Source organism: Podarcis bocagei (genome assembly GCF_964188305.1).
Source record: "Podarcis bocagei genome assembly, chromosome: 17".
Taxonomy (NCBI): domain Eukaryota; kingdom Metazoa; phylum Chordata; class Lepidosauria; order Squamata; family Lacertidae; genus Podarcis; species Podarcis bocagei.
Genome location: NC_138143.1, coordinates 15,816,791 through 15,831,293, shown reverse-complemented (window position 1 = coordinate 15,831,293; position 14,503 = coordinate 15,816,791). Strand labels below are relative to the sequence as shown.

General features: G+C 46.6%; 1 protein-coding gene across 5 annotated transcripts; it reads left to right on the top strand.

The window, feature by feature from the left end:
• Window positions 1-1,949: 1,949 nt before the first annotated feature.
• Window positions 1,950-10,376, top strand: LOC308576973 (SOSS complex subunit C-like). Of its 5 annotated transcripts, none has more exons than XM_081177102.1 (7): window positions 1,950-2,069; window positions 2,811-2,832; window positions 3,864-3,935; window positions 5,357-5,459; window positions 7,685-7,744; window positions 9,482-9,572; window positions 10,086-10,376. In XM_081177102.1, the coding sequence occupies exons 3-7, from the start codon at window positions 3,911-3,913 to the stop codon at window positions 10,179-10,181; spliced, it is 375 nt and encodes a 124-aa protein (XP_081033228.1). In that variant the 5' UTR covers window positions 1,950-2,069; window positions 2,811-2,832; window positions 3,864-3,910; the 3' UTR covers window positions 10,182-10,376. The 5 variants fall into 5 exon arrangements, with proteins under 5 accessions (XP_081033228.1, XP_081033230.1, XP_081033227.1 ...); XM_081177101.1 differs by having other exon boundaries at window positions 1,968-2,069; window positions 2,811-2,864; XM_081177105.1 differs by having other exon boundaries at window positions 2,049-2,069; window positions 2,811-2,864; window positions 5,329-5,459.
• The last annotated feature ends 4,127 nt before the right edge of the window (window positions 10,377-14,503 follow it).

Sequence of the window (14,503 nt, the reverse complement as noted above, 5' to 3'; positions counted from 1 at the left end):
TTTAAGGACTATTTACAAAAACATTATAAGTTATATGAATGTTGAGAGTTTGCTAAGTGCTTTGGAATAAACACGCTTCAGTATTGAAATTGGTAAATGATTGAAACTAAGTTTTAAGATTTTGAAACGTATAAATTATGGACTATATAACTAAATGAAAACACAAAAACAACTGAAATAAGGTATTAATTTGCTGTTTATTTTTTATTGTAAAGAAAGCAGGGGATGGAGGACGTGGGGAAGTCTGGTTGACTATGAAAATTGATCTGAAAAAGTGAATTTCTTCTTTCTCTTTAAAATTTCTTTTCTTTTCTGTAAAACCGCTTTTGTTGTGTTACGGATGTTGTATTCTTACCCTGGAAAAAAGCAAATAAAAAAAACTATTATAAAAAAAAAACAAAAGTCTTTATAAGGCCTTGCATGCCATTTTTCTGGGTCCCTCCTCTCTCCTGCAGGTGAGGGGAGCACCCTGTTGCAACAGATCAATAAAGATCAAGCTTACTAGCTTTGCTTTGCTTCTCAATATTCTCTGGTTGGCCTCTGTTATTTTCTCCTACCAATAGGGAATCTATGTAAGGACACTCTATGGGCTCTTGGATACCCCATAAGGGAAAAGGGCAATTTTTGTTTACAACACCATGTAGCATATATTCAACACAAACAGCGGCAATTTGTTGTGCACAAAGGACAGCTGGACATAGAAAGGGCCCCATTACTTTCAGTAGCTGAGGGCCTCATCCAATTTCAATGTAACTGAATCCTGCTCTGTGGCTTCTTGCGTGGTCATCCTTCATCCTTGCAAGGACTACGTGGCCAGCACAGGAGCATAGCTGTCAACTTTCAGATTTGAAAATAAGGGATCAGCAGCCTCAAAAATAAGGGATCAGCAGCCTCACCTGTCCCGGGGACAGTCTACAGGATATCTAACAATCCGGGATAGCAGTGGGAAGCAGCGGGAAACGGCGCTGGAATAAGGGAATTTCCCGCAAAAAAGGGGAGGTTGACAGCTATGCACAGGAGCCCAACTCCTAGGGGTGGAGTCCCCCCACCCCCGCAATATTCTGTTCCAGTTGCAAGGATGTTTTAGCCACAGCCTGCGGTGTAGAGTCGCCGGATCCTGCAGCTGGAAGGGACCCTATGGGCCATCTAGTCCCACCCACTGCAAGGCAGGAATCTCAGCTCAGGGCATCCACAAGGATCATGAGATATAGCATGAGAATAACAAGGTTGGTTTGGAAACAACAGCAAGCACCAGCGGTAGAAGAATGGCGACAGAAGGTAATGGAATATGCAGAAATAGCTAGATTAACGGGGGAAATTCGACAACAGGGCGATGAAACATTTCAAAAAGAATGGGGGGAAATTATGTCATACATAGGAAGGATAAGGTGGAATAGTGAAACCAGTAGAACTGAAATAAACCTCATAATGTGAAATACAAAGAAAATTTCTGGATAAAGAAAATAACAAAACGTAAAATGTACAATGCGATCAATGTAACCAATGGTAGTTGTAATTGAATATAGGCAGACAATGAGAACTGTATATACAGGAGGATTTATTTGGCAATAGACACTCGATGGACAAATACAAAAGAACAATAATATACAAAAGGGATGAAGACAATGCGAAAAAGTAAGATGTGATGTAAAAGGCCAGAAGAGAGAAGGAGGGAAGTCGGCTCTGGGGAGCAGGTGTAAATTTGAAATATGTGTATGTGGAGTGTGCAAATGAAAACCAGTAAAGAATATTGGGGGGGGGGAGAATAACAAGGTGGGGGGATTTTTTAGACGCTGACCGCTGAAGAGACACTTGGGGAACTAATACTTTTCGCAGGCGCCGCCGTAGAATACCCGCTTCCTTGGGCGGCACCTTTGGAACTCCCCGCCAGTGGAGACCCAGCTGGCTAAGCCTTCGCTAAGCGGAAGCTCCGGCTCATCCCGGAAGCTGGACGCTGCGTGTCACTCTACCCTTATCTGAATCAAGGGTGGTCAGGGAAGCGAAGGCGGGACTTGTTTCCTGGCCCCGCCTCGTTAACGCGGCGCGCGTGACAATGAAGTCGGGAGCAGGTGAGCGGGGAAGAAAGAGCCCCTAAAACGGGGAGAGGAAGAGTCCATCTGGGCAGCCAATGGGGGGAGGGGCGGGAGATTGCATTCGTCCAACCAAAGTGGGGCGGGAGAGTCCATTTGTACAGCCAAAGGGGGAGCTGCAGAGTCTTATCTGTAGATCCAAAGGAGGTTTGGGGGAGCCCACGTGAACAGCCAAAGGGGGGGGGGCGGGAGAATCCATCTGGACAGCCAAAGGAGGAGCAGCAGAGTCTTATCTCTAGAGCCAGAGGAGGTTTGGGAGAGTCTATCTAGACAGCCAATGGGGGGCGGGAGAGATCATCTGAACAGCCAAAGGAGGTTTGGGGCAGTCCATCTGAACAGCCAAAGGGGGAGCTGCAGAGTCTTATCTGTAGATCCAAAGGCGGTTTGGGAGAGCCCACGTGAACAGCCAAAGGGGGGCGGGAGAATCCATCTGGACAGCCAGAGGGGGAGCAGCAGAGTCTTATCTCTAGAGCCAAAGAAGGTTTGGGAGAGTCCATCTAGACAGCCAATGGGGGGAGGCAGAGTCTATCTGTAGTTCCAAAGGAGGTTTGGGAGAGTCTACCTGGACAGCCGGGGGGGGCGGCAGAGTCCATCTGGGCAGCTAAAGGGGGTGGCGTGAGAGAAACAGGGAGCAGTCCACCGGCAAGGAGGATGTGGGTGAATGGGGACTGTGCCCATCGCCAGGTGCTTGGAGCTGTTTATTTTTATGCTTTCACTTAGGGACTCCACCCATCTGCTGGAGGTGAGCCGAAAGCAGCAACCACAATGCTAACTGTAAGAATCCCCTTCGCGGATTCCCAAGTCCAGGCACCCTGCAAGACAGCTTGCACTACAGCCTCTTCCATCAGTTGCTGGCGCTGACGGGAGTTGTAGTCCGAAAAATGAACCATGGAACGAAATTCCCTCCAACGTTTCTCCAATGAAAAGAGGGATGTCCTATTCCGTAATCAATACTTTTATTACTTATACCTTGTCCATCGGACTGAGCTGCCCCAGCCACTCTGGGCGGCTTCCAACATATATAAAAACATAATAAAACATTGAACATTTTAAAAACTTGGGCTGCTTCCCAATGACATGAATAGCTCCATACCCTCCAGTATTTCCCTGAGGAAAATAGGGATGTCCTACAGTTTTGCAGGGGACGCGGGTGGCGCTGTGGGTTAAACCACAGAGCCTAGGACTTGCCGATCAGAAGGTCGGCGGTTCGAATCCCCGTGACGGGGTGAGCTCCCTGCTCCTGCCAACCTAGTAGTTCGAAAGCACGTCAAAGTGCAAGTAGATAAATAGGTACCGCTCCGGCAGGAAGGTAAACAGCGTTTCCGTGCGCTGCTCTGGTTCGCCAGAAATGGCTTAGTCATGCTGGCCACAACCCAGAAGCTGTATGCCAGCTCCCTCAGCCAGTAAAGCGAGATGAGCGCCACAACCCCAGAGTCGGCCACGACTGGACTAATGGTCAGGGGTCCCTTTACCTTCCAACAGTTTTGCAGGACATTCCAGGAACAGAAAGCAGGATGGCTTCTGTAAATCCGGGACTGTCCCTGGAAAACCAATCCAAACCAAATGTAGTTGTTCCAATAAGGGAGTCACATGTACCCAGTAGGTGGCCCCAGTTCACACCATCTTTGCGTATAGCATACCTGCTACTCAGCGTTTTCACAAGCATTTTGCAAAATGTGTTGCTATTGCATCCTGCAAACTGAATATTAATGTACAATTGTATTAGTAGTGAGCCTTTTATGTTCACATGTCCATTTATATTCTTTTCCGTAGCTCATCCCATAACTACGTTGTAGCCAATTAAGGCGGAAACTAGCAAGATGGCATCAAATCCTCCTGGGCAAGGTAAATGTTACATCTGGTAATCTTCACCTCTATCTGCATGGTTACGTTATAATAAAATTTTAAGGTGCACACACTCCGCAAAAACCCTTCACCCTTCAAAATTTAGGAAATATTCCCTGAGACTTCATGTGAGTACACAGAACAATCCCAAAGTCTTACCTCCTCTCATCTTGGAAAACCTTTCCCAATAGTTCTTTCACTCGCAAATCCTTAAAATCGAATACAGTGGTACCTTGGTAGTCGAACGCCTTAGTGGCCGAACAAATCAGCTTCCGAACGTCGCAGTGAGTGTTCCAGTTTGCCATTTTTTGGGGAAGCCAAACGTCCTAATGCGGCTTCCGATTGGCTGCAGGAAATTCCTGCAGCCAATCAGAAGCCATGCCTTGGTTTTCGAACCATTTTGGGAGTTGGGTGGATTCCCAGAACGGATTAAATTAGAGAACAACAGTACGACTGTATTTGTTAAAGGCAAAACAGACCTGTCAGAGGAGCATTCTCTGTGTGTCAGTGGGTGCTTACCATTTCAAAGGAATGGCTCAGACTAGCCAGGAAACCACAACCAGCAAACATTGGATATCTTGACAGGCAGGAGACAAGCTACACTCTTATTATTTATTTATTTATTTATTTATTTATTTATTTGTTTGTACCCAGCCAAGACCGGGCTCAGGGCAGCTAACACCGAATATAAATACAGTAAAAACTTTTTTAAAAAAACAAAAAACAAGCAAAAAGCTGATTAAAATATAAGTTAGAATACAGCTTAAAATGCAGCCTCATTTTAAGTGCTAGCCTATAGATCAAAGCCATAAGGGGAGAAAATGTCAAATATTCACTGGGGCCAACTATCCACGCTGGTCCTACATGGGCCAGCAAAAATAGCCGGAGTAAAATTTATATACAGTTTTATGCCCCCCCCCTTCTCCCCAGACAGGACTACAAGCAGCTTATAAATAAACATAAGAACTGCTAAAAACATAGGGAAAGCGATAATAATAATAAAAACCAATTGAACATTGTTAGATTTAAAGCTATATGCATATATAAAACCTATTTTATATTTGTATACAAATAATTACAATAAAAACAACACGGCAGCAGCCCTTTCAGTACAATCTCTAATACAGTGGTACCTTGGCTCCCAAACAAATCGGCTCCTGAATGATCAAAACCCAGAAGTGAGTGTTCCGGTTTTCGAACGATTTCCAGAAGTCCAACATCCGGCACAACTTCTGATTGGCTGCAGGATACCCCTGTAGTCAATCGGAAGCCACACCTTCATTTTTGAACGGTTCCAGGAGTCGAACAGACTCCCGGAACGCATTCTGTTTGAGAACCAAGGTACCACTGTGCTCTTTATTATTCACTTTGGAGAGCTTGAAGTAGTGCACAGACTTTTCCATTCTTCTCACTCCTGCCAGGGTTTCAGAATAAAAACAGGGTTGCGATTTTGGCAGAGCTAGATAAGGAGAAGAGGAAGCTGCTGATGCAAAACCAGTCTTCCACAAATCACCCTGGAGCCAGGTACAGTAAGTTTAGAGACCTGCCTTTTTGTTTCAGTTGTGTTCTCTTATCAAAGAGGAAAGCCAAGGGACGCTTTCTCTTGCATGCCAAGGCCCCGTGCCCTGTAGTTCCCCATTGATTAATAAACACACCAACACGAGTGTTTGGGATTATGGGCTAAAAGAGGCCACAACTTTATTGGCTTGGACGTTGGGTGAAACCACGCTACAGTGGTACCTCAGGTTACATACGCTTCAGGTTACAGACTCTGCTAACCTAGAAATAGTGCTTCAGCTTAAGAACATTGCTTCAGGATGAGAACAGAAATCGTGCAGTGGCAGCAGGAGGCCCCATTAGCTAAAGTGGTGCTTCAGGTTAAGAACAGTTTCAGGTTAAGTACGGACCTCCGGAACAAATTAAGTACTTAACTCGAGGTACCACTGTATATCTTGACACCTGCCCACCTGCAGGGAGTCTAAAGGTAAAGGTAAAGGGACCCCTGACTGTTAGGTCCAGTCGTGGCTGACTCTGGGGTTGCAGCTCTCATCTCGCTTTACTGGCCGAGGGAGCCTGCGTACAGCTTCCGGGTCATGTGACCAGCATGACTAAGCCGCTTCTAACAAACCAGAGCAGCACACAGAAACGCCGTTTACCTTCCTGCCAGAGCGGTACCTATTTATCTACTTACATTTTGACATGCTTTTGAACTGCTAGGTTGGCAGGAGCAGGGACCGAGCAACAGTAGCTCACCCCATCGCGGGGATTCGAACCGCCCACCTTCTGATCGGCAAGTCCTAGGCTCTGTGGTTTAACCCACAGCTCCACCCGCGTCCCTTGCAGGGAGTCTAACTAAGGGTAAACCACCAGAAGGGGGAGCCCTATGACTTACATCAAATAAGGTCAGTCCGAGGGGTCCCCGTTGGGTTAGTGGCATGGCCCTAGCCCATGGGTAGGCAAACTAAGATCCAGGGGCCGGATCCGGCGCAATCGCCTTCTAAATCCGGCCCACGGGTGGTCTGGGAATCAGCATGTTTTTACATGAGTAGAATGTGTCCTTTTATTTTAAATGCATCTCTGGGTTATTTGTGGGGCATAGGAATTTGTTCATATTTTTTCCCCAAAATATAGTCCAGCCCCCCACAAGGTCTGGGGGACAGTGGACCGACCCCCTGCTCAAAAAGTTTGCTGAACCCTGCCCTAGCCCATGGGTAGGCAAGCTAAGGCCCAGGGGCTGGATCCGGCCCAATCACCTTCTAAATCTGGCCCACGGATGGTTTGGGAATCAGCGTGCTTTTACATGAATAGAATGTATCCTTTTATTTGAAATGCATCTCTGAGTTATTTGTGGGGCCTGTCTGGTGTTAGGAATTCGTTCATTATTATTTTTCAAAATATAGTCCGGCCCCCCAGAAGGTCTGAGGGACAGTGGACTGGCCCCCTGCTGAAAAAGTCTGCTGACCCCTGCCCTAGCCCATGCCCACACTTTGGACAGAATCCACAACTCCAGATCCTTTTAGCAGGATACCCTTATCCAGGAGTATCCTCCATTAAACAAGGGTCCTTGCAGGTCCGAGCAGTTCTGGCATGGAGGCAAGAGAAAGAAACCCTGGCTGCGCCGCGATTTCAGTTACCCTGTGGCCATGCCCCCCATCAGCATAGATTGGCCAGGTGGGGGTGATACAGCTGGGGCTGGCGTGGAGGGGGCGGCAATCTCCCGCCCCCTAGCCGGGTCGCTACCAGGACCCGGATACCCAGCCGCAACGCCGTCCACCAAGAAGGTGAATAGACCTATCAGCAACACATACTTCTAATGGAAACCGTTCATAACCATCAGAGTTGTGTGCCAATTGTTCCAAGCAGCCAGCTGCAAGAGAGTTTCCATCTTTGCTCATTCCCTCTGGAGAGGGGAAATTTCAGTTCACCTTTTTTTAAAAAAAAAAAGTTAACTTTTTAATGTTTTGTATTTCCACCCACTTCTCCACCAAAATTCCGCTTCCCCTGTGTTGAACCTTATCATTGTTTTCATATTAAGATTTGAGATTTCTATGAATCTGCTGAAATGTAAAGCTGCCCCTGAATTGAAAAAACAAAACAAAATCCTCTTCCATGTGTTTAGCGTAGAACTTGATTTATTGCTCATGGTGGAGTAGTAGTAGTAGTAGTATTTTCGCGTACTGTAACTTGTTGGCTACAAAGAGACGTTGTCTCAGCGCAATCTCAATGGGAAACTCTTTTCCTGCATACAGAGTTCTGCAGCCACTCTATCAAACATATGAACTCCCCATCATGAAGACTATGGACCCCTGGTTAGTAGCACTGTTTTATTCAGGTATCACTTAGGCAAGTTATTGGGGGGCGCCGGTGAGAGAGCAAAATGTGCTGGGATCCCTTTTTCTTCTACTGCATGCCTTCCGGTTGACTTCCTTTTGACTTACACTAGGGTTTCCTCCCTATTTGATTTCACCTGCCATTGCTGGAGTGAATGTTCCTGAGCAGAAATGTCCTTCTGGCACCAGCGTTCAAAATTAGCCAGGCGCATTTTGCACCTGACTGTGGCTACTTGCAGCCCAGTGCAAATGCCCGGGTGCCAGGATGACTCCTGACATCTCTGCCATCTAGAGGTGCCTGCCTGGGGATCCTTGGATCTGGACTCTTTTCACACACTAATACCCCATCCTGTAGATTTCTATCCATTATATTTTATCTGCACAATCAGAATGAATTTATGGAGCCATAATAATAATAATAATAATAATAATAATAATAATAATAATAATAATAATTTATTTGTACTCCGCCCATCTGGCTGGGTTTCCCCAGACACTCTGGGCGGCTTCCACAGAGACAAAAAATACACTAAAATGTCACACATTAAAAACTTCCCTGAACAGGGCTGCCTTAAGATGTCTTCTGAATGTCAGGTAGTTGTTTATCGCTTTGACATCTGATGGGAGGGCGTTCCACAGGGTGGGGGCCACTACCGAGAAGGCCCTCTGCCTGGTTCCCTGTAGCTTTGCTTCTCGCAATGAGGGAACTGCCAGAAGGCCCTCGGTGCTGGACCTCAGCGTCCGGGCAGAACGATGGGGGTGGAGACGCTCCTTCAGGTATACTGGGCCAAGGCCGTTTAGGACTTTAAAGGTCAACACCAACACTTTGAATTGTGCTCGGAAACGTACTGGGAGCCAATGTAGGTCTTTCAAGACTGGTGTTACGTAGTCTCGGCGGCCGCCCCCAGTCACCAGTCTAGCTGCCGCATTTTCGGTGCAGCCTGAGCAGGGGCCAAGAACATTATACATTGGACCCTAGAGTTACATACCGCTCTGGATATGTAACTTTCAGGTTGCGAACGCAGCAACCCCGGAAGTGTATACTTCCGGGTTTCGCCGCATGCGCAGAAGCGCTCTGCGTGCCATGCACATGCACAGAAGTTTCACCTCCACTTTTGAACTTTTCAGGTTAAGTACGGACCCCCAGAACGAATTTAATTTGTATCCGGAGGGGCCACTGTAGTGAATTGTTGCAGCTTGTCTTCACTTCTCCCACTGTTGTGAATGGCCCGTATCACCATTAAGAAAAAGAGGCAGGAATAGGCCAATATAATGTGGACTGTCCCTTGATCAAGTGACTTTTCTTTAAGTTCCCAAAACTCTTAACCTAGCTCAAGATTTTCATCTGAACAGGCCAGATCTTTAACTGAGACTCAATCACAGTCAGTCCATCATTTGGAAAATAAGACGTTAGAGCTGTCTTGCCCCAAAATGGCAGCTAGGCATTCTGTTGGGCAACTGTAACCTTGGTTGAAGGAGTCATTTGGTGCCTAGCTTATATATCTGAGTTTCCAACGCTGTCTGGCATGTGCAAATTATTCACTTTGCATGTCAGTTTTGCCCAAAATCCCAAGTCTTGTATTTAAAGTAACGACATGGAACTTCTTGACTTTGAAACACCCACCCTGGCCATGACAAGCCTCTACCTTGATACTGTGCTGATGGCTGCCTTCCCTGCCTTTGTGTGACATCTCAATTTCTTATCATTGCTCGCAGCATCTCTCTCGCCAGATCTTCCCTTAACAAGGACTTTCGTGATCATGCTGAACTACAGCACATCGCTGCACAGCAGAAGGCTGCTCTACAGGTGAGTTGTCCTGACTAAAGCATATCCAAACGGGCCGTATTGCAAGTTTCCCTGGGCCTTTTTGTTTTGGTGCCTCGGAGACTATAGCTCCTAAGAACCCCCCCACCCATCTCAGACGTTGGGGACAAAAGCTAACATGCATCACGAAAGCTTAAGATTTGCATAGTGATGACAAAGTTTAAAATTCTGAGAGTGTCTTCTGATTTGGGAAGTGGCTTTGGTCATGTTACGTTCTGTATTATCTCACCTTTTAGCCCTGTTTTAAACACTGCGGGCAAAACCTTGGGAAGAATGAGCTAGATGTGAGGATGGACGTAGTTTGGCAATATGGAGGGTCAGGGGTTCCCCACATCTGGGTCAAAGCAACTACTAGCAGGACTGAAATGTGGCAAAGAACAGATATTCCTTCCAAATCTGATGTTCTTAAGCACTCACTCATGCTTGCATGACGGTGGAGAGACTTGGCTTCCACTGAAAAGGTCTCATTTTGAAACACTTATGTTCCTTTTGCAGCATGCTCATGCACATTCCTCAGGATACTTCATAACCCAAGACTCTGCCTTTGGAAACCTTATTCTTCCTGTGTTGCCACGGCTTGATTTAGAGTGAGGAACCATCCTTGGGACGAAGAGCATCTGTGTTTCTCCAGTCCTACAACTGCTCCCTTGCCAAACTTTGCTTCTGGTTTATGAAAGCAAGAGGACTCAAAAATGAAAGTTGTTGTTGGGTTTTGTTCACTGTAATGGCTTTCCATTTTGGATTCAGGTACTTTGTTTTCAGCGAATGTTAAACATCGTAAAACAAGTTCTAAAGTGTCCTGTTCTTTTCTTTCCATGTGGTCAAATTCCCCACAATGGTGAGGAAGAGCTGGCTACTTGGTCTTCTGTGATCACGAACAACACTACCCTGCCCTAGACAGAGGGAAGGGGGCGGAGGGGGCTACTTGCAATTTCTCTAGGTAGCACTGTGGGGCCATCCCTCCTTGCACAGTACCCAGAGAGAGAGAACAAAAGAGAGGAACCGAGAGCAGCTACAGTTTTCTCTTGCTCATTCTGCCCTGCTGCTGCCCGCACTCCTCGCTCGAACTGACAGAGCTCAGCACAAGTAATAATAAATAATAAATTTTTATTTATACCCCACCCTTCCCGGTTCAGAAAACCGGGCTCAGGGCAGCCAACAACAAATTTAAAACACTTAATTGTGATACAACAAAAAAACAGCATAAATTACAGTATAAAAACGTGAATAACGATAAATTCAAAGTTCTAAAATCAATTTAGGGGGAAATCCATCCAATAAACATTAAATGATCACTAGGGCTAGCTGGCTAAATTAGTCCTATTTGGGTCAGTGAGGAGACCAGGGGAGAATTAGCTGTGGGATCCCAGAGTGGATAATCTTCATAAAAAGGGGAGGGGGAGGGAAGGAAGGAAGGAAGGGGAATAAAAGATCAGGCTAAGTTCAAATTGAAAGCTAGGTGGAATAGCTCTGTCTTACAGGCCCTGCGGAAGGAGGTTAAATCCTGCAGGGCCCTGGTCTCCTGGGACAGAGCATTCCACCAGGTCGGAGCCATCACTGAGAAGGCCCTGGCCCTGGTGGAGGATAATCTGACTTCCTTAGGGCCCGGGACCTCTAAACTATGATTACTACCATGGGAAAAATTGTGAGCTTCCTCATGGCGGGGGGTCCTTTCCAGACTTTTTTACAGGGCCCTCCCATAGTGGGCTTGCCGTACCACCAAGAAGCATAACTAGCTAATTTTTTCAAAATCAGCTTTTATTTAAGATATTCTCATGCTACAAAACAAACAAATAAACAGGGAGGAGTACTGTACCTCCATTGTCTCCACTTTCAGTTCATAGAGTCTCTTTCGCATTCGTTTACAGGTAGTGAGAGACACTTTTGTCATAGACATCCTGACTTTGGGGGAAAGGAGAAAGAGAGAGGTGGGGGGGGTGTTCTTTCATACAAAGTTGTACAGTGTTAGTAGTCCAGGGGTTTGTATCAGCATCCCACCGTGGAGTGAGACATTGTGAGAGGTTAGAGGTTCAGATCTTGGTTGGTTGCCTTCAAGGGACACGGGTGGCACTGTGGTCTAAACCACCGAGCCTCTTGGGCTTGCTGATCGGAAGCTCGGCTGTTCGAATCCCCACAACGGTGAGCTCCCGTTGCTCTGTCCCAGCTCCTGCCAATCTAGCCATTTGAAAGCACACCAGAGCAAGTAAATAAATAGGTATCCTTGCGTCGGGAAAGTAAACGGCATTTCTGTGCACTCTGGTTTCCATCACAGTGTCCTGTTGTGCCAGAAGCAGCTTAGTCCTGCTATCCACATGACCCGGAAAGCTTTCTGCAGACAAACGCCGGCTCCCTCGGCCTGAAAGCGAGATGAGCGCCACAACCCCATAGTCGCCTTTGACTGGACTTAACCATCCAGGGGTCCTTTACCTTTTACCTGGTTGTGTTCAGTTGGCTGCAGTGCGGCTTGTTTTGTGGGGAGGGGTAGGTTGTTGGGTCAGATGGGTCATATTGATTCATAAGCTATTGGGGGGAATAGATAATTGTCCTGTTTTGCTGTGTATGTGAGAAAGGGGAACCACACTGGGGTGAAGGCACCCTTCTTTGCTTTTCCCCGCATAACTAGCTGCTAAATGACCACAGGCGCAACACACATTGCATTCCGGTGTAGCAGCACCAGGCTCGCGGTGTCATTTTGCAACCCCAGCACCATGTCAGCACATTCAGTGGGCTACATCCTACTCTGAATGCTGGTTTGGTGGCTTTGGTGGGGTAAGGTGTCCGGTGCAACTTATTCCTGGCCAGTAGACTCGATGCCGTGGCATTTCGACAGAGGTCGGTCTACGATGTCAAAGAGCCCCAGCATAAAAACACTTTTGAGAAAGTGTTAAGGACAGGGCCGGAATTAGTTTTGCTGAGGTCCTAAGCTACTCAAGGTAATAGGACCCTTTATATGTCCAGCTGTCCTTTTCCACAACAAATCCTCGCTGTTTTTTGTGTTGAATATATGCTATATGGTAGTTTATGGACCTCATAGGTATCTCAAGCCATTTGCACATGCAGAATGTAGGCACCCTATATATAGAAAGGAGCAAACCAGTGATATTTTAGGGAGCACGCTAGCAGGCGGGGCCCATGACTTACATCATAGGAGCCTACACAACACAAAACACCATTGCTGTAGGTAGGTTTTGTTTTATTTGTTTTTTATCTTATATTTTGGAAATGTACATCCACAGGTCTTTTACCTTTAAATTTTTTGGGGGGGCCCCAAGAGAGTGGGGCCCTAAGCTAGAGCTTGTTTAGCTTATACCAGGGGTCTGCAACCCGCGGCTCCGGAGCCGCATGTGGCTCTTTTACACCTTTGCCGCGGCTCCGGGGCGGATACTAGCAAGGGGAGGAGGCGCATTGTGTGCCCCGACACTCCCCGCTGTGGCGGGTGCTGTACTGGCTGTAACGTCGCATGGGGGCTGTGCGTGCGTTAGTCACGCACCGTCCCGACGTCACCTTCCCACCCGCTGTCAGATCGCGGCTCTGGAGATATATTTGTTTTAAATGTCGCAATGGTTTTGCGGCTCCCAGTTTTTTTTTCTTCGGAAATGGGTCCAAGTGGCTCTTTTTGTCTTAAAGGTTGCAGACCCCTGGCTTATACGTACATCCGGCACTGGTGAAGGACAACATTTGAATTGCTTTAGGAACTGTTATCTGTAAATAATTTTCTATTAGATCTACCAAAGAATAAAATCAAATCAGGATTAAGAAAAAGAGTTTGGATTTGATATCCCGCTTTATCACTACCCTAAGGAGTCTCAAAGCAGCTAACATTCTCCTTTCCCTTCCTTCCCCACAAAAAACACTCTGTGAGGTGAGTGAGGCTGAGAGACTTCAGAGAAGGGTGACTAGCCCAAAGTCACCCAGCAGCTGCATGTGGAGGAGCGGGGAAGCGAACCCGGTTCACCAGATTACGAGTCCACTGCTCTTTACCACTACACCACTTCTTCATCTACGCCGGCTTTCTCAGGATGGAGGGGATATGTGCTGTGTCCCATTGGGGTACTGGTGGTGCAAATAATAATAATAATAATAATAATAATAATAATAATAATAATAATAATAATAATAATAATATTCTATCTATGCCCTGCCCTTCCCAGTTCAGAAAACCGGGCTCAGGGCGGCTAACAACAAATTTAAAACACTTAATTGATGCTACAAAAAACAGCATAAAATACGGTATAAAACGTGATTAACAATAAAATAAAAAATCAATTTAGGGGGGAAATCCATCCAATAAACATTAGATGATCACCAGGGCTAGCTGGCTAAATTACCATATTTTTTGCTCCATAAGATTCACTTTTTCCCTCCTAAAAAGTAAAGGGAAATGTGTGTGCGTCTTATGGAGCGAATGCAGGCTGCGCAGCTATCCCAGAAGCCAGAACAGCAAGAGGGATTGCTGCTTTCACTGCACAGCGATCCCTCTTGCTGTTCTGGTTTCTGAGATTCAGATTTTTTTTCTTGTTTTCCTCCTCCAAAAACTAGGTGCATCTTGTGGTCTGGTGCATCTTATAGAGTGAAAAATACAGTAGTCCTATTTGGGCCAGCGAAGAGACCAGGGGAGAATTAGCTGTGGGGTCTCAGAGCGGGTAATCGTCATGAAAGGGGAGGGGGAGGGAAGAGAAGGGAAATAAAAGATCAGGCTGAATTCAAATTAAAAGGCCAGGCGGAATAGCTCTGTCTTACAGGCCTGATGGACGGAGGTTAAATCCTGAAGGGCCCTGGTCTCCTGGGACAGAGCATTCCACCAGGTCGGAGCCATCACTGAAAAGGCCCTGTGGGGAGCGAGGGGGACAAAATGGGAGATTGAGGAAGATCAGTTGGGGGTAGGAGTGAGCAACGTCCCTATTTTCATCTGA

Coding starts and splice junctions, on each gene's coding strand:
- LOC308576973 (XM_081177102.1), top strand. CDS start 3,911: ATGGCATCAAATCCTCCTGGGCAAG. Junction 3,936..5,356: donor ATCAAATCCTCCTGGGCAAG/GTAAATGTTACA, acceptor CACTCCTGCCAG/GGTTTCAGAATAAAAACAGG. Junction 5,460..7,684: donor ACAAATCACCCTGGAGCCAG/GTACAGTAAGTT, acceptor TCCTGCATACAG/AGTTCTGCAGCCACTCTATC.